The sequence below is a fragment of the Anticarsia gemmatalis genome, chromosome Z, assembly GCF_050436995.1.
Source record: "Anticarsia gemmatalis isolate Benzon Research Colony breed Stoneville strain chromosome Z, ilAntGemm2 primary, whole genome shotgun sequence".
Lineage (NCBI taxonomy): Eukaryota > Metazoa > Arthropoda > Insecta > Lepidoptera > Erebidae > Anticarsia > Anticarsia gemmatalis.
The window spans coordinates 10,810,133-10,829,010 of NC_134776.1; the positions used below are offsets into that span (position 1 = coordinate 10,810,133).

Below are 18,878 nucleotides of genomic sequence, written 5' to 3' on the forward strand. Positions count from 1 at the left end.
GTTTCTTAGTAACTTCTAAAGTCGTAACACTCCGAATAAAACGACAATGAAGCAATACGCTTAATTTAAGTGAATTTATTTTATTCAATCTGCAAATTTGCACATACGCGTACATGATTTTACATGATCACGTTTAGTCACGAAATTATATTAGTTGCCAAAATATTTGGCACTGTTGATTTCAACACGAGAACATTATAAACAAAAGTATAATATATAGACAATATGACAAAAGATTAACGTGCTTATTAATGAAAGGAACTTTTATTTATTCTTATATGTTATTGAACTTACCCGAGCAGAGCGGTTTCTTCGGCGTTGATAGGCATTTTTGGGTGCTCCTTTTCGCGGTCGTCTATTGTATCTCTGAAAACGTGCATGGTATATAGCATACTGTATATGGGCCGTGAAGTGTTCCTCGATACAGGCTCATAGCTAGATTTACGTGGTAGATATACGAGCAGTACTTTATTTTGGGTTTGGAAGCTTTTAACATAATATTTTAGTTGAAAAAAATCTAGGTAGTCAATTGTTAAATATTCCCGAGAGTGCGCTTTTAAAGCTTAAATAAATTATTAGACGTATGAATGGTCAAAAATTTTATGTGAATGCTTGTAAAAAATGAATGCAGTGTAAAAACGGACATGAAAACATTAGTTATTTTAGCTGCAAATTGACGGCAATTTGACTAAATCATGTTAATTTAAGTACCGAGAGGGGTCGAATATATTTTGTTAATGTATTAATCAAAAACCGCAACTGCAATTAGAATTTAGGAACAAGATCTCACTTTATATTATGAACTACAGGTAACAAAACCTACAAATGTTGGACAATCCCTAACTATACCTAACAGCAATTATAGTAGTGTTTCGAGATGAAAAATTGTTATTATATGTAGGCTTAAGCTCGTCTGTAGGCTGTTCCTAGCGACTAGGGATGTCACGAATAACTTTTAAGTACCTGACGCTCAAAAAAATCGCGACAGCAAATTAAAATATGCCCGATCGGCACCTTAATTATCTCGTTAAAATACCTATACATAAGTGCACAAATTGTGCCTAACTATGATTAATATTATATTTTTTCGCTTTTTTATTATTTGTATCAGGCTTCTGATGGCTTAAGATTTCCGTTACATAGAAAGTAAGCCGAAAGTAGAAGAAGCTAAATTCTGGAATTTATAGCAATAAACAACTCTCTTTTCAGGAATTTCAGTGACAAACATTCGCGGCCCTATTTTCTCGAATGTTAGTCGACTTTAAAACAGAACAATATTACACAATGTTTTAGACATATTAAATGCAAAATTGTTAATAATATGGTTTTTTAATACCTATGTGAAAATATATATTCATAATATTAATACTATAGTTATTTTAAGGGTTCATCAATTACTATGACTGAAATAGCCATCATTTTGTTAAATATTATTTAAGACTTATGATTATGGTAAAAAATTCCTGAATAATATAATATTTTATTTATTTGGAACATAATAAATATGTAGCAATAATTTTAAGTTATAAACTAACCCTCTTATAACACATTATAAACCTATTTTAGTTTAAAAAAACTACTATAATGTTTTCTCTTTTTAATTTCACTAAGGAGTGAAAGAAACAAAACCCTTTATAAATATGCTTCCAAACCCATACAATTTTTTTCATTTCCTCAGAAAGTTAGTAAAATTCTTATAAGAATATCTTTCTAACTATGCACCTGTATTTATGTGGGGTTTGAGAAATGTTACATGAATCTAATATGTTTAAATGACTGCCCAATTCTACCCTGTTTGACTATAAATACTCCTAAACTTTAAACTACCTTGATACTTTAATTTGTACAGCAATGATGAAACTTTGTTGAAAAAGTTTATATTATACAACTCCAATTACTCTTCCTAAAATATTATGATGAACAGAACATGAAAAATATTATACACTAACATTGCAAGTATAAAATTATGAAAATAGTGCTCCACTAAGTTTGACCTACAAGCTTGAATGTGTTGATCAGTAATGATGAGAAGCGAATGAGGCTCATGCAAGGACACATTACTCACTCAGTCAACGCCTCTGTCATATCAGACATGCATTGATCAAGATATGGCTCTAATTTCTTCTTAGCTGCCCCTCCCAGGTGGAGAATTTTCTTAACATTATTCTTTTTGTTTGGCACTGTTGTACCCCGGTACACTTGCCCCAGGGACATGTAAGAACCACCATTCAGCAAACCCCGATGCATGCCAACTTAACATCAACAAAAAAAATAACTTTAAATAAGCAAAATAAATTCATGCCACAATAAACATGCTGCCGGTGATACAAGGATACTCTGGAAACTTAGTAGTGGCACTTTTTTAATTTAAAAAAAGTAAGTAGTTCGGCGTGTAACTTTATTGCCTAGTAGTTACGTGAACAGCTGAGTTGCGAATAGTAAGTAGTGCGTTGACAGTAAACTATTAAAATAAAGTTTTCAACTCAATATGAACTTACCTTTGAAGTTTCCGGGCTTTTTTCTTATAGTTTGAGGAAAGAAAGTCGTCTTCTGATGCAGCAGCGAAGTCGCGCACCGAACCAGACACAGTAGACCACTGGTGGTAAACGCCGCCAACGGAATAGTTCGTCGTCAGGAACCTCCTCACAGACAGAGCTAGCACCAGCTGTAGCTCACTTCGCGCCGAACTAAAGGCGCATGCGTATGTGAAGACGTCAATTATTCAATTTACAACCCGGGAAATTACAATCCCCAAACTTAGACGAACGAGGAAATTTAATTCTTTAATACGTTGACACCTTCGTTATGATACTATTGTTACTAATAAGGAGTGAAACACGCCCGCGTGATTTTTAATACAATTGTAGAATTCCGATTTATCGATTGCACTAAAAAATATGCAATAACTCTTGCTTGACGATTAAACCATGGTTTATTTCAAAATGTTAACTAATAGGTAACGCACATGTTGCAATAAACAATCTGTTTGAATTGTTTGTTGTTATTTTGTTGATAAATTTACGCAAACTTGGTATTGTTAGCCTAAAAAAATTTGTTCGTCATTGAACATTGGGCTTTTTAGCAAAAAAAGTAGAAGAAGAATAAAAAGGATTGTAAATAATAAAATGCTTTGATAAATATAAGTAATGTTCTAAAAAAATACTAATAGAAGAAGAAGATAATAATTATGTAGTCATATCTCCTACTATTATTATTCAAAATTAAATTCAGCTTAGCAAAATAACAATCGATAGCGCCATCTATATATCTTGCACTGTCATCTTTGTTAAAGAATGCCATCTATTGATGAATAGACAGAGTTTACAACAGTTATAGTTGTTCAAAAATCTATGTCTCTTAAAAATGCTTTAACATGATAACAGATGTCGCAACTGTTATAAAATATGTTTCAAAGTAGAAACGTACATGCAATTCACGACATCTCTTAAATATGCGAACGTATTAAAAACAGTAAGCTGAAAACCAAAAAAGGTGAAGTTGAAGACTTATCAATCCCTAAATAGGTACCTACCCATTATAATAAGTTTGTCAAACCTAAGATAGGTTTGTAATCGATGATGAACTAATTCCCCTAGCATATAGCCATAGTACCTATGCAGTTTTTAAATGTATGTTCCTTCGTCTGGTTAACATTGAGTTATGAATTAAAATAACGTGAAGGATTTTAGGAAAACATTTTTTGCATTACAATAAAACGTTATCAGCACGTATGTATAGGTAGAGCCTAAAATTTATGCACCTACTCAAAAGTATAGGTAAAATTAGGTTCCTGAGTATTCATTTTGAGGCTAAGGAGATGGTAAAGAAATATCTCTGAGGGCAAAGTTTAGATAAGACGTCCTAAGAGCTGAGATTTCCCGGAAAACGTACACACATCTACACGAATTCAAGTCTATGACAGTGGTCAAACAAGGAACCAGAGGCCTTATCAACGAAAAAGTATGAACTATGGTACAAGTTGTATGGTATGGTACAAGGTATGAGTAGAACTATGGTACAAGAATATAAGCCATGCTCATCAGGCGCAGTAGTTCGTACCAAAATTGGTACCTAAAGAAAAAGTCACAAATAATCAAATAAGTAAGTATTTGACCAAATTTCGGTTTTGCGAATCTTTGTAAGTCCTCAGATTCTAACGTTTTCGGTCATTTTGATTCCGTTGCAAAGTGCGATTTTCTGTTCTTCACTCGGTTCTATACTTTTTTTATAACATTTACACGTTTATTCACATAGTTAGAATCCTACTTATAATAATATACTTAATAAATGCGAGAGTTTGTGAGGATGGATGTACTCAAGAACATATTATTATGTTTACCACGGGAAACTTAGAACTGCTTTTTACGCAGACGAAGTTGCGGGCGGATGCTAATATAATACAAAAATATGTCGTCCATTCGAGATGGGCGACAGAACGAGTTACCATGACGAATTGAGTCTTTATATCCATAGCGGATCTTGTACGAGTTAGAGTCAATCAATAGGCGATAAAGTTATACTCTCAGGACAAGTCTAAGGTTTACGAGAACATAGATAAGTGTTTTAGCTATAGGCTATTCACATTGAATGCAGGTTAAATGATGCGAACAACACGCAGCATCTGTTCTAAAATATAAAGCTAAACAAAATTGAGTTGACGTATTCAATCGACAAAAATTCCTTTATAAATTAAACTTTTACTGCTTAGTAGTACTTAGATTATGGTAAGAAGGCTATAAGTAATGAAGATATGACTCACAATCCATACACTGGAACTACGGCGCCGCAGATCATACTACAGGAACACGGCTGGGCTTCCAGCCCTCGCCCGCTGCTATACACCGCCACACAACGAACATCATGTCCTATTTTCACGTCACTAATCACCGGCAAATTTTCATCAACAACGAACCCTATATTGTCCATTTTTCGAACTGTCCTTACCAAAATTTATTACCACAAAAGTTTTTGAACTTAATATTTTGCTGTTTTTCGCGGAGAGTATCACTGGACGTAAATGTGAACGACTGAATGGCTAGTATTGATGAACACGCATTTTATAGGCTTGCATTGTTAATCCAGCATTTGGCAGTCATGTGGAAAACGTTCAGCGTACCCGATAATACCTATTATACGCCTTAGCATTATACTTTAATCGATGTCAAACGAAATTGCGAAATACAACTGCTTATAGCTGACGGTTTTTATTTTATGTGTATCTTAGTAATCATCTATTGTTGTTTAATAATCATTGGAGGTGTACAAGTATGAAATATTATTAAATTTTAACACATCAATTTTCGATAAGAAATCGACAAATTTTAAATTAAATAATTTTTATCAACCATTTCGTTCGCGTGTAACTTAATAAGTTGATGTCATGTCTACGACTTATTTGGAACGATATATTTTTAAACTCAGCAGTTTTGGCTGTGAGTTTATATTTGGTATACCTTGAAAAACTTCGTTAGCAACTTCTTACAGGTATACTCATTATTTACTTACGTATTTGATGCCATCTTCCACAAAATTATTGAAAAATATTGTGAATTTGTTGAAGAGTTCGCATCCAACTGTTCTATGTAACTTGTTTTGTGTTGTTAGTTTCCACTGAAAACCATAGGGCAAATCTAACATAACATTAAAATAGTTTTGCATATTTTAATGCGCACTAAATCGATTTACCCAGCGCCGATAAATCGATTAAATTACACAACGCTCGTTGTTATTTGGCCGATGGAAAAATATTACGTGAAAAATATGTACGTTAAAAATAAGAACCACGCACTTGTACACTGATTGTACCAGCTACTTTCCGCGTGAGACTCTCCGGTACTAAACACCTGTTGACCTACGTACTACGTGGCCCTCAGACCTTGGTATCTTAATAAAACAAGAAACACAAGTGTTTTGAAACGTAAACTTCCACATATTTAAAATTAATAGCACCCACGAGGTACGAGTACCACGATAGAGCGATGCAGCTGACGCAACCCAACGGTGCCGAGTGAACTCGTGTCAAGTGACTTATACATACAGGTGGAATTATAATAAATAATATTAATATTAAGTATGAGGCGACTATGGTTATGATTGTATCCTGAATGCTGATAGAATGTAGGAAACATTTTTCTTTTTCTACAATTAGTCTTACATGCCTTTTAATTATTAGGTAACTGCTACGTATATTAAGTATTCCTTTACACTCTGAAGCTGTACTTGCGATGAAACATTCGATCAATAGGTCTGTACCATAAGGATAGCATAAGCATCAAAAATTATAATTATAATTTTCGTAGTCACGCGTTTATGTCTTTATTACAATTTCTCTACTCGTAGTTGTAAGACAATGATCGTAATTAATGTGAGATCTAAATCAGTAACCGACCAGTACTTTAAACTATACAAGTGCATCATTTGAATGGCATCTGAAATCTTAATGCGCTAGTGCATTAAGATAAGAGCAACAACAGTTTGACATGACAATAATGGCTCTACCCTTTCTCTAGAACGTTTTCTATTGCACGCGTTCGCAGAATCACTTAACTTAAAGAAACCCGGATAATCTGATACGGTGGATAAAATAATGCTAATAGAATACCTAGTAGTTATGATTTAAAATAAACCTGCGCATGTATATGGCATGTGCATAGGTATATTTCTTCTCTAAGCTACTAATAAGTTTCATTTTGGCTCCGAGCCATACAAATGTCTAGATATGCCTAACACTGAAAACGCCATTTCTAACTGGTATATTTTATCCGTGCAGCGGTTTCCGTACTATTATATTCGCGGGTCATAATCGTAGAGGTAAATGTGAATTCAGAGACAGTTCTGCACACGTTCAGTTTGAACAATGACAAGTCTATTGTTAGCGGCGCAATTACAATACGAATGGTGATTAGTGTCAAAACTATTCATAGGTCGATCGCAATCCCTGATCACGTTCAAGCGAGCATTTCGTTACAGCTCTCCGGGAGCGGCTCGCGGGGGCAAAGTGATTGAAGTTGGAGCCTCCGACGCCTCAGATACCGTCCGCTGGCTACAACACAAGCGACGGCGATAAACCTTCAAATGATCGCCTAAAGTAGCACAATCAATAATTTTCGAAGAATAACTTATTAATTATTTTTGATTGACAAAATCACTATTAATGAATTTTACGGGAGTAAAAAAGAAGTAAAACCTGTAAAAGGTCCTTGCAAAAAAACTGTTGCTCGCATATTTTGCAGGTCTTTGCTTTGAGGAGCATCAAGCAATGTTATATTCCAGATTATACGTAGGTAAGTGTAGTTGGGTATATAAAACATCGATAACTATAAAAGTATAATTACGTTATTTTATTGAATTATTCATGTGTATGCCGTCATGGTTGCACCTAAACAAGTTTGTCGCATACCTTACCATACTGCATCTTTAATAAAACAGCGTGAAATAATATTTAATATTATTTTCAAGGATCATTCCATCATAATTTAAAAAGATTTAGACAAAGTAAATCTTAATTCTTATTATCATTTGAGAACACATCATCTTGCCTCGTAACTCACACAGTTAACTATTGTTGTTAGGTATATTCCAACAGCTTATTCGAGAGCCTTGGCTTGCACAATTTATTAGGATAAGGTATAAATAACTAGCTATGATACGCGCGGCTACCTAAAATACAAATAATTGGAAAAAAAAAGTTGCAACGTGACCACAGATCTCCGAATACCTCATCAGTACCCGTTCAGCAATTTACACGAGAAAAAGTAACAGGCTTTTGCATTTGTATATTAAGTTAAGTTAATTAATTAAGTTAAGTTAAGATTATGTATTTAAAAGCCGAATGTCTAAAAGCAAGAGTCAAGATTAGATAATTGTAAATGACAGATGCGCCCCTTTTTCTTTATTCTCCTATTTTTGCTCCACCTTCGAAATATTTGTTATCGCGGGGTCGCCTTTAAAGCACCCTTACGTCAGTATTGTCGATTTTTTAATATGGTGACTAAAATACTAGTAGGCTTTGATACTAATATTTCGAGTGTTTCTAGTGCGAATTAATTTTAATAAGTATTAATATATGCGTACACTAAACAATATTGTTAAACAGAAACAGTTTAGGAACTGAATTGGTATGATTAATAGACATAAAAAACACGTGTTTTAGCTGGTCTGGTAGGCTTTCAAGTAAGTAAGTTAAATACACTTTTTACGTTAGTAAAGACATCAAGAGCGTATCAATTCTGAAGCCTGATAATTCAAATGACTTAATTGTTTGGCCCCATTTGTTTTATTTGGCTTTAAACTGAGTCTTAAATTGTATACGTATACTAAGATACTTTCACCATAGCTTTCCTTAAAAAAAGACTAAGAAAAAATCGCTAGAGCTCGTGTTTAAAGCCAATAAGGCACACAACATTTTACCCGGCCCTTCGAGCGGTTTGATCCATTTCATAAATTTGCTTCATAACTCTACTCCGCCTACTTACTGGATACAGTACCCTGAAATATTGTTTACACTACTACTTATGAATGTACCGTGTAGTTTATTTTTAAACATATTGCGTAATGAACATCATTAATGAATTTGTGTATTATGAGTACGAAATCTCAATACTACTGTAACAAATCAAATTGCTCACCCCACCCCCATTTCATAAGCCGTAAGACAAGAACAACGACTATATTTAACATCCGTCTGTTTATATCTTTCTATTTGGTGACTGTCTTTATGACGTAAAACTAGTTAAAACTTCACATTATATAAAAACGAGCTAATACAAACCTTGTCTTTAGCAATACACTATACTCGTACAGTTTCCTTTGGTTACACTTCCATTTGCATCTGACTATGACAGCAATAGTGAATAGTAACAATCCCATTCATGTGACGGACTGTAGAACATAATCAATGCAAACCTCTGGCCCAATTTGTATGATTCAGATAATGAACATTAACACGTTATGCTATGGTTACGTAGGCGTAAAGGGCGCACTGAATGGGAACTATTTGTGGCGAGGAAATTAGTGACCGGCGACCACTACTGATGTGTTACCTGAATTAGTTAGTAGCTATTATTATTATGCGTACCTATACCGTATTATAATCTCTGATTTTAAAGTGAAAATTGTAGTCTATTGTACTTAAATAAAAGACAGCCAACTGCATGGATATTTTACAAGCCGTAAGAATACCTGTAGCCGTTCAGATCAAATTCTTTTAAGATCTAAAAATATCTGTGCCCTGGTTGCACAATTTCTGCGAAGCAACAGCTCCCTGGAACTGATTCTACGTCGATAAAAAGACAAGTAAAAATGTGTTCATTCGCCTATTAATTATTAAATTGAAGCCTTGTATGACTTTTATCAATAACGCCTCTTTAAAGTCTACCTCGTTCTAGTTGAATGTTAATAAAAGTTAATTAAATTTCTTTTTAGCCGTCAGACGTGCTCCCACCGATCCTTCTTTTCTCTCATGAATGGCCACATTGAACGATGCAACGTCGATCGTCGCATCGAAAAATTAATATCAGAGCGATGAACCAGACATAATAAGCGATCGCATTTTTTTCTAAAACTCCTGGGACTTAATACGCTAAGAGAAATCACTACGACTGCATACAAGCCATTAAAAAATCACGAAGCGGAAATATTTTGTGTAAATACTCATATGGAATACTTATATCGATGAAAAATCTCATTGTTGTAAGTAAGTCGTAGCATAAATATGTATCTCCCGAGTTGTCGTTGGTTTTATAAAACACTGTTCAACTAATTTGTCTTTAACTTTACTTTTAAAACTAATACTATACCACTGAAAAAAATAAATTTCGACCCCTGGAGAATATCTCCGTTGTTTTAAAAAGCAGAAAATGATTCATTACCTTACAACGATTATGGTTCTCCTTTACAATGGATTACCTATTAACATTTGATTCCGTTTATTAGGGGTATGGGTTTGCATCAACGAAATCAAGCCGCACTATATCTCCGTGTGATTATTTATTTTTATTACAAGACCTTCATACCCTCATTAAATACTAAAATTCCTCAGAAAACATTCCTTGTTAAAAGTTAGCATGTCCAAAAGCCACAATCTTTCGCCAATCTGCGTTTATTTGTAGCAAAGTTTAATATGCACTGGGAGCCCTAATACTACGGAATCCCTCATTTCATACGTATTACGCACTTGGGCAATATTTGGCGTCTCGCACGACTACAGGTGGTAGGTACCCGTCTGTCTGTCTCAAGACGAATTAAGCTCGTCTCAGGTTCCCCAAACATCAGCTGTCAGTCACTTCACTCCGCATAGTAACATGATTATAACTGAATATTTTTCACCTTCAGAGTTTTGCTTGTTTTACCGCTTGCTAAGGAAATCTGTTTCCTGTTGAGCGGAGAGATTAAATATGCGTAGGTAAGTAGTATAATATAAATAGTTACTAAAATCTATTTTTACCTGATTTATGTCTCGAAAATACTGATGCAGAATCTCTCAAAGTGGTATGTCCTAGAGCTCTAACTGAAACTGATAATACACCATCAGGTTGACTATATGTTATTACTATATGTTGACTATATGTTAAAATTATTCTTAACAGATAATTAATTATATCGTCAAAAATGGTAGCCTACTACATTGACATATTGTTACCTCCAAGCACACAAATAACATCAATAAGCTGTTTTCTAATGCATCAGTAGGCTAGACACGGCAAAGGTACAATAAAAATCATGTTAGGAAAGATATCGTGCACCCGGTAATGATACGTTCCGAGCTCGCCACTCGTTCCTCACAGAAACAGTTTCAGCGCACTGTCGGCGCAATGAAGGAAGTTTCCACAAAATTTAGGTGTCCTAGCGTTCGGAGACGCTGGAGACAGCTAACACAACCCACTTCTAAACAATTTACGATTCCATAAAAGTTCTGTTATAAGTGGGGGAGGCGTTAGTGGCTGTAATTTCATGGACGGGCTTTTAGAATGGGTGCAGGGTGCTGTGCGCGAGTTCGCGGAGCGATTTCTTGATTTTCTATTAGTGGTTTGTAACGCAAATTAGTTTATGTCTTATTGTATTACTTGTAAGATATCATATCGACGTAATTCTCCGCCTATTAATTCCACAACCGGATTACCAGTTAAATGTTTAGGTCCGTAAAACACTAAGGAAATTTTAAAGCAAACTTTAAAAAACACATTTTATTTATGGCAACTACGTTAAACTTTTACATACGACTATCCTCTCACACACGTAGCTGATACATTATATTATTGGGAACTCTGAAATCATCGATGAAATAGCTGTATATCCCTTACTTAGGAGTTATCTATCGCTCGTCACTATGTGTCCGCGTCCCTAGATGCAAGTGGCAGCCTGAGCGGACGCGACGGTTCCTCTATTATTCAAATATTAGTCTTTGGGCACGGCTTTATTTTATATAACGCTTTCATCACCACCTCCGTCCCCATCTGCTGAAACAATAGCACTTTATGCCCGTGTTTGATCATTATTTTTTATTTAAACTCAACGTAATTGAATATTTGAAATTGATAAGACAAACTTCTTCGTCAATTTATGTTAACTCCGAAACCTACGAACGCTTTTAACATTTAATTATCCATTTAGGAACGCCTGAGATTGGTCCTGCGTAACCTATGATAATTCAGATCAATAACAACTCGTTGAGTATTAAAGGCACTAAAAACTAGTACCAGATATTATGCTATACCTATCTTTCGGGAGTAAACACGTTTTTATAGCTTACTTCATCCTAAAACTTTAAATGCAGCGGGTGATCTGCACACATATTATACGACTTTATGTAAAATTATTCTATAAATAAATAAGTAGGTATATTATAGCCTACTTATTTATTTACCCACCAAAAATTGCATTCGCCACGACTAGGTAGGTTTCTGGAGCTGCATGTGATTTTCTACTTAATTTAATGTAATCTGTTTATTACTATAATATTTAAAGCATAATAAGTTTGATGTAATAAAAATAAGGTAAATTTTCATTATTTTACATAATCATGTAAATAGTCATGTGCATGTCCACATACGGGATTGCAATAGAAGATACGAAGTAAAAGGAATGACAATAACTTTAATACATTAACGCAGTGAAGAAAAATAAACACTCTTTATGCGAATTGGATACTGCTTACCTTAAAATATTTGTCTAATGCAATAAGTGGATCTACATTAAATATGCAATTCGAGACCGTAATTCTGCACCGTAACATTATTTGAAGATTCCAAAGTTCAATGAACTATAAATGTAAGTACGAAATAAATAAATTCGTCAACATAATTTCGGTTAGCAACATCAAATGCTAAATTGACAAGAACGTTTCGGGACGATATTCACAATACACAATTTTGCAGAACATTTAGCATGCATCAAACCCTTTTTTAAGCTATGTAGTTTGCTTTTCTATTTGTACTATTCGAAGTGTTGTAGACAAAGTTAAACATAACAAAACTTTGATTGACAAACACAGATTTCTCGATGTAGGTCAAACATTGACTCGCGATTTTCCATCTTAGAGTTAGTTTATTTACAGTCTAGCCGGAAGGTAGAGCCCGAAGTTGCATGAGCGAGATCATTTTAGGTTACCTGATAAAAGTAGACAGTTTTAAAAGATACAAGACTGACATAATCGGAATGGGTTTTGTATGCGGGTCATTTGTACAATGGTGGTAGTAACGACTATGTAAAGTATAAAAACACTAAATCTAATATTCTCATGTAGCAATAGACAAAATTACAAACTTACATAATAAAATATACATGGAAAATCATGGACATTAATTATTCTTTAGTACCTAAAAGCTTGTATATAAAGGAGACATTAATTTTGACTATTCTGTACCTACATTAGATCGTCAATGTTTAACGAACGAAATAACTTTAGCCTATGCAATAAATATACTTCGGCATGCGCGAACTAAGAATGCACTTCAAAATAGACAGTGAAACTCCCTTGAAAACGTGCTCGTATATTTGATATGGTTGTAGTCGAAGCATAACCAGGCCATTAGGTGTTGTGCTTCACAAAGCACTGATAGACACTGCATTTGCGTGACGAAGTATTGAGTGCCTAATGCTCAACATGTCCGTAGGCACAAACGCCACAAATTCACGTTAAGATTATTAAACGTCCAACCTTTGCTTTGCTAATTGAGTGTAAATCGGATAATATTTGCTTCATGCATACGTGTTTTGTTATCAGTAAAATACGAAGGTCTCTCTCTCTTTTACATAACTTGTTTGTATCGAATAGGTAGGTTTTGATAAAGTTTCGGACGTTCCGATGTTACCAAGTGCATTGCTGTGACCTGTGACTTCTTATCGAAAATGCGTCGCCAATTGATGCGAATGATACACGTTTTTAACTGTATAAGAAAATTAACTTTTTCTGTACTCATTGTTATATATTTTGCACCGCCCATTAAAGTCCTTTCGTAATGCGCTATATGAGTAGTCATCCAGACAAAAAATGAACGCATAGTTCTTAATAGACTTCTTACAAGATTCTAGATATGGCGTGACAAAATTAATCATATGTGTCTTTACAAATGGTTTGAATTAACGGGTATATGAAAACGTTTTAAAACATTCAATTAAGCCATATGAGTAACTCTTGTATTTGCATCACATTTTAGTATTTTGTAACTAAATTAATTATATTAATTCATGGTTGGATGCTTGTTATTTAATTTAGATGCAAGATAGCTAAGCAGACGAGAAGCCAGTTAAGTTGAAATACACTTTTTCTAGAAAAGCGGGGGGAAAGCCTTTTAAGAAGATATCGTAATATCCGTAATGTAAGTATAATGTTAGGATCTGTACAGTTAGTCTAGTGATATTCTCGTTCATAAAATTGTCATATCGTTGTACACTGCTGCATTTGTAAGAAATTAAAAGATGCTTCTTGGAAGTGGAGAGGCGTACTATTCACTAATAGTACACGGGAACTAACGAGATCGTGCATTTTACCTAGGATTACTTGACATTTCAGGACAGATTACCCAGTTCCTCGGTAACGAGCTGACTACAGATCTTTGTACATTTTGTTGCTCTTTAGGTATATTTTTAGTATTTTAAATTACAAATGCAAAAGTCTGTTTGTTGGCTTGCTTTTCAGTAACGTTATTCTCTCGTAGCCTCGTAGTCGGTACTTTCGAGTATCAGGAGTATGACATTTAAAATGTAGGTAGGTACTGCCAAAATAGTTCTTACGGCGAGAGGCGCTAAAAAGATTTTCGTGTAATATTTCTCGATAGCTAGCCAGTTGTCGGTAGCCAATAGTAGGTACTCGAGAATCGAGTTACTGGTAAACTTCGATTTTGATGTTTTAAATAGATGAAATGTGAAAGTACCGAATAAAAACCAGCTACTTGCCGTGGAAAAACAAATCCAGCAAAGTTATTCTTACTCAAATAACCCGAAAACAAGGGTTTCCAATATAATCTCCGTTCAACAAATTTTACACTTGAACCTGCTTGAGGCCAAATGCTATGACCGAAAAGACAGTCGATTCGATAATATATCTACAAAGATGAAAGGTGATGAACCATTAAAACCAAACAAACGTAAACAGTAGCGTTACTTTGTAAACCGATCTTCATACATCCCGACGTTTCTTTGTTATCACTAATGATATAAAATGCCACTACCTCTCATGATAACACAGAACAGAGGTTATTTATTCACAAATTGCACAATAACAGGCAAATTAGACGGGAACACTAGTCAAGTTTCAGGTTAATATGGCGCTGGAAATTGAAGACTTGTAGTCTTGCATGTTAGGAAATCATTAGCTTTTCCTTTTTAAGCCGAGATATTGTTTGACTGCAGTTAGTATGTATGTTAGTTATGTATGTGATGGCAGATAAAACTATGGAAACTTAAGAAGAGTCTGGAACAGAAAGCGAACCGACAATAAAATAAGTCATTACAAATTGTAGTTATTTCACATTATCGCGTTTTTTACATGCTGAGGTGTGATAGAGATCTAACAAAAACCAATCCGACCGAATTTAGAATTCGTTTCAAATGCAATGGAATTTCTTCCATTACAAATTACCATTCATATTTTATTTAAGAACATTATGAAGAACAAATTGCTGCCTGATCTTAAATATGATCCCATAAAATAATCTTCCTTGGTAAGAATCGACTAATTGAGTGAAGCAGTAGTTCCGTGCACTAAAGTGGACATTATTGGCATTTAGCTGGTCATTATGACAATTCCCCGCCGAACTGTTCGCTCATGAGCCGAGGTGGCCTACTTTCGCCGAGTCTACGTGCATCCAGCTACGTGCTGTTGCCTTCAAAACAGACCAAGTCGAGCCTCAGTGCTGTTACTGTCTAGATTACTTATTTATTTTATCAGACAGCCCCTTATACCTAATTCTGTTTTGTTCTTTATTCGTCCGAAATAGATACCTTGTTAGATTTCTTTTGGCATAATTTTAAATGGAAGGTAACTAAGCGCGCACTTTAATAATTTCTAAATTAGAGTGGGTATTTAAATTATCTGATTATCTGCGAAATAAATGCATGGCTGCTTCGGAAAATAGTCAAATTACTTTTGTATAAATGACCATTTGTAGCAGTGTCCCTTGGAAAGTCACAAGTAAATAGTTTAAGATATTATAGCGCTTAAATATTAACGCTTATCGACATAGTGCCTAAAAAAACGTTTACTCTTTACACATTAGAACGTGTTTGAACAATAACAGCTGTAGGCGCTACAAACATTTTATTATCTATCGGCACATTTCTTCAGATAGTAGATATATTCTTGATAAATTCACACACCCTCATATATACGTTTAATTTAGTAAACGTCGCTCTGGAAATTTCGTTTCTATACATAATAGATATACAGTATACCAAATCCGGTTCAGTGAGCAATACAAAAAATATCTATGAGCAAAACTTTTGAGCATCTACGTTTGTAATAAAAATAAATAATGTTAAACGACGTTGTACAGCCGCGATGAATTTGTTTGTAACATTTTACTCTTTTCTTTAGCGGTGCGGTGAAAAACTGAAAAACTAAAGTTTTCCAGTGCATTCGAGTGATACGCGTGGCATACGGTCAAGAGAAAACTTGTTAGGTAAAGTTCACACGGCGCGTCGGTGTTACCCGAGGCACCACGGGATATAAAATTGTAAACAATTCATGCGACGCACCAAACCGCGCTCGCGAGAGGATTAGCTGCGGATACGGCTACTGTTCGCCCAGGAAAAAACACGCACTAATCGAATAAGCAACCCCACTTCCTATTGCATCGCATACTACGTACATAATTTTATCAAGAGTGAGCCAACTGACTTTACTTGATTTTATGAACACTGGTCGCAGCGATGCCGGTAAAGCGGTGGTGGGAATGACTCAATGCAAACAAATTAATTCTAGAACCTTTATAATTAGCATTCTTTAAATCAAATTTTCCACTATCTCGTATCTTGGCATTATTTGACGACGTGATTAGCGAAACAGAAAAGGCGGATGGCTTGTAACCAGATATTTTGTGTTCGATGTCCATATCGAACAAATAGCTAGTAGTTTTAATCACTGTAAAACCTACATGCAGACTGCTCACAACAGATGTATAAATGGCTCCGGACTTTAGTGGCTATTCATTAATGTTAGTGTGCAGGGTGCATTATTAGCCACAACTAAACCCAAATAGATATATATTAATCATTACTATGATTTTAAAACTATTCCGCCAATATAGTATAATTATATTACCATTCAGGAATGCTTTAAATCAAACAAACTAGCAAGCTGTATACAAATCTAATTTATTTTATAAACAGCGCATTAGAATGAAGCGATGATTCAAGTACACGCACAGCAATTGTCTTTAATCAATCTGTTATATGGACAATGAAGATTTCTTTTAATTTTACACTTTTCTTTAAATTCACGAGTTCTTTTAAAATTTGTAGATACTTAGTAATATCCTATATTTTATGTGCCTCTAATAAGTCAGCTCGCTATACTTACAAGTGACCGAATATATTCTAAATTAATGCTGTTCCTTACTACGTACGTGATTTTTTTTAATAGCCTATGTCTGATTGTCTTTTTAACCCTTGCCCATTTGAAGCAAATATGAAAGACTTAAACACTGACTTATTTGTAAGGGAATTACCATTTTTTAATGACACACTGCTAGCCTAATGTTTTAGTGGCTAGTTTGATAAAAACCGGACGTTAGTTTGTTCAAAATATTATTAACATCTATGGTTATAAATAACGAGTGCGGTATCTTATCACCATTTGTAACGTTTTGACGTTTATTGATACCATATAGCTCCGACCATAAAAATCACAGAAATAGCTGATAAACTATCAACAATCTTGTAATAGACAAAATGCAGTGTACGAGAGCACTATTAAAATTAAAAAAAAATCAATATTGTGTTTGAAATACTTATTTTATTGCATTTAGGAGTACAAGATTCGCATTTGAAGTGTCCGAGTGTTGTGCGTTACTGTGTTAAATCTCATTCAATTAAGGGCGATGAATAACGAAAACATTATATCAAAGCATATAAATAAAAGTTAGCCCGTCTATTTTTAACAGTCAGTTCTTAATAAAAACCAATTTCCCTGTCTTCAACACTTGATGTTGAACGAATGACCTACATTTCTTTAAAACACGGGCAATAATGGAAAAAACAGTAGAATTTATTCAACAGCGCTGAAAAGCGCAGAGGGTGACACTCAACCTGACACTGGCCACTTGCTTCTGACATCGTGACACTGACATCCCCGGTCCAATCGCTTCGCTGCCAAACACGCCACCAAATAATATTGTGTACTATATAAAAACCTATAGGTATTAATAGTTTGGTAATACTTACAGAAATAAAATAATAACGAGAAAAACCTTATTTTGATAGTCCTATATAGCAAATTGTTTAACAAAATACATGTAAGTACGTACGTAGACTTATTTGTCAACCAGTCCGGTCAATTTGAAAAATCAAAAAATCAATTTCAAATTGAAAAAGCTAAAGCACTAACTAAAGAATAAGTATTAGTTAGCTTATTCGGCGGAATTTTGACATTGTTTTATTTTCGTTCTTTTCCTGTCACTTTATCTAACAGATAGGCTCTCTTCTTTTATCCATAAGGTGTGAAACCGGCCCTAAGTCGTGTGACGCACTTGTATATTATTTTAAAGTAATAACTGGTAATATTTGACTTCTAGATATTATTATATTCTTATACTGTTTTGAAGAAAACGGTAAGCTAATAATACGTGTTTGTTACTAACTGCCGGACTACTTCATTACTAGTAATTACTTTTTAATAGCGCATACACGGTCCATAGTGTGCATATCTTAACATTGAAAAGAACAGTTAGATTTTATTTGAAGTTAATGTTCCTTAAGATAACACGAAAATTGTATTATGAAAAAGAATCGGTGTAGCGCGTACTCGAAGTGGCTGTTAAAGTAACTATAGTGTTAATAACGTCACTCGTGGCCAGTACGACAGTGATTTCTTGACCTGGATTACATTTTATTAATGACAAAGGTGAATCAATTGTGTTTTATATATAGCTAACAAGACTCGCGAAGTTAAGGCAAAACGATACAACAGTTATAATCAAACACTATCGCCATAACAATGACCTAGTAATTTAAAATTGACATTATTTCTATCATTAAGTAATATGGCAACATCTTAGCGAAATAAATTAAAAGTAACTGTGTAAAGCCGGTTGGTGTTTAGGGAATAAACAAACAACAAGTCGAATCTGCTCAAGAAATCATCCCCCTTGTGCCATTTTAATGTAATAATTTATTAAAAATTGTTTTCATAAGTTGGCAAGTTTTTGGTAAAAGTGGTACAC

General features: G+C 34.4%; 1 protein-coding gene across 5 annotated transcripts in view; it reads right to left on the minus strand.

Annotated features, from left to right (window-relative positions):
• Nucleotides 1-5,125, minus strand: part of LOC142986154 (protein NDRG3-like) — a 66,929-nt gene extending 61,804 nt beyond the window's left edge. Inside the window, exons 1-3 of one of the 5 annotated variants that reach the window (XM_076134443.1) lie at nt 4,760-5,125; nt 2,499-2,687; nt 295-366 (exon numbers count right to left, since the gene is read on the minus strand). In XM_076134443.1, coding sequence (XP_075990558.1) covers nt 295-366; nt 2,499-2,687; nt 4,760-4,926 — 428 coding nt within the window. In that variant the 5' untranslated portion in view covers nt 4,927-5,125. Of the gene's footprint in view, nt 1-294; nt 367-2,065; nt 2,253-2,498; nt 3,019-4,759 lie in introns of those variants that run through there. The other 4 variants (XM_076134445.1, XM_076134444.1, XM_076134446.1 and 1 more) reach the window with 4 other exon arrangements.
• Nucleotides 5,126-18,878: the final 13,753 nt, after the last annotated feature.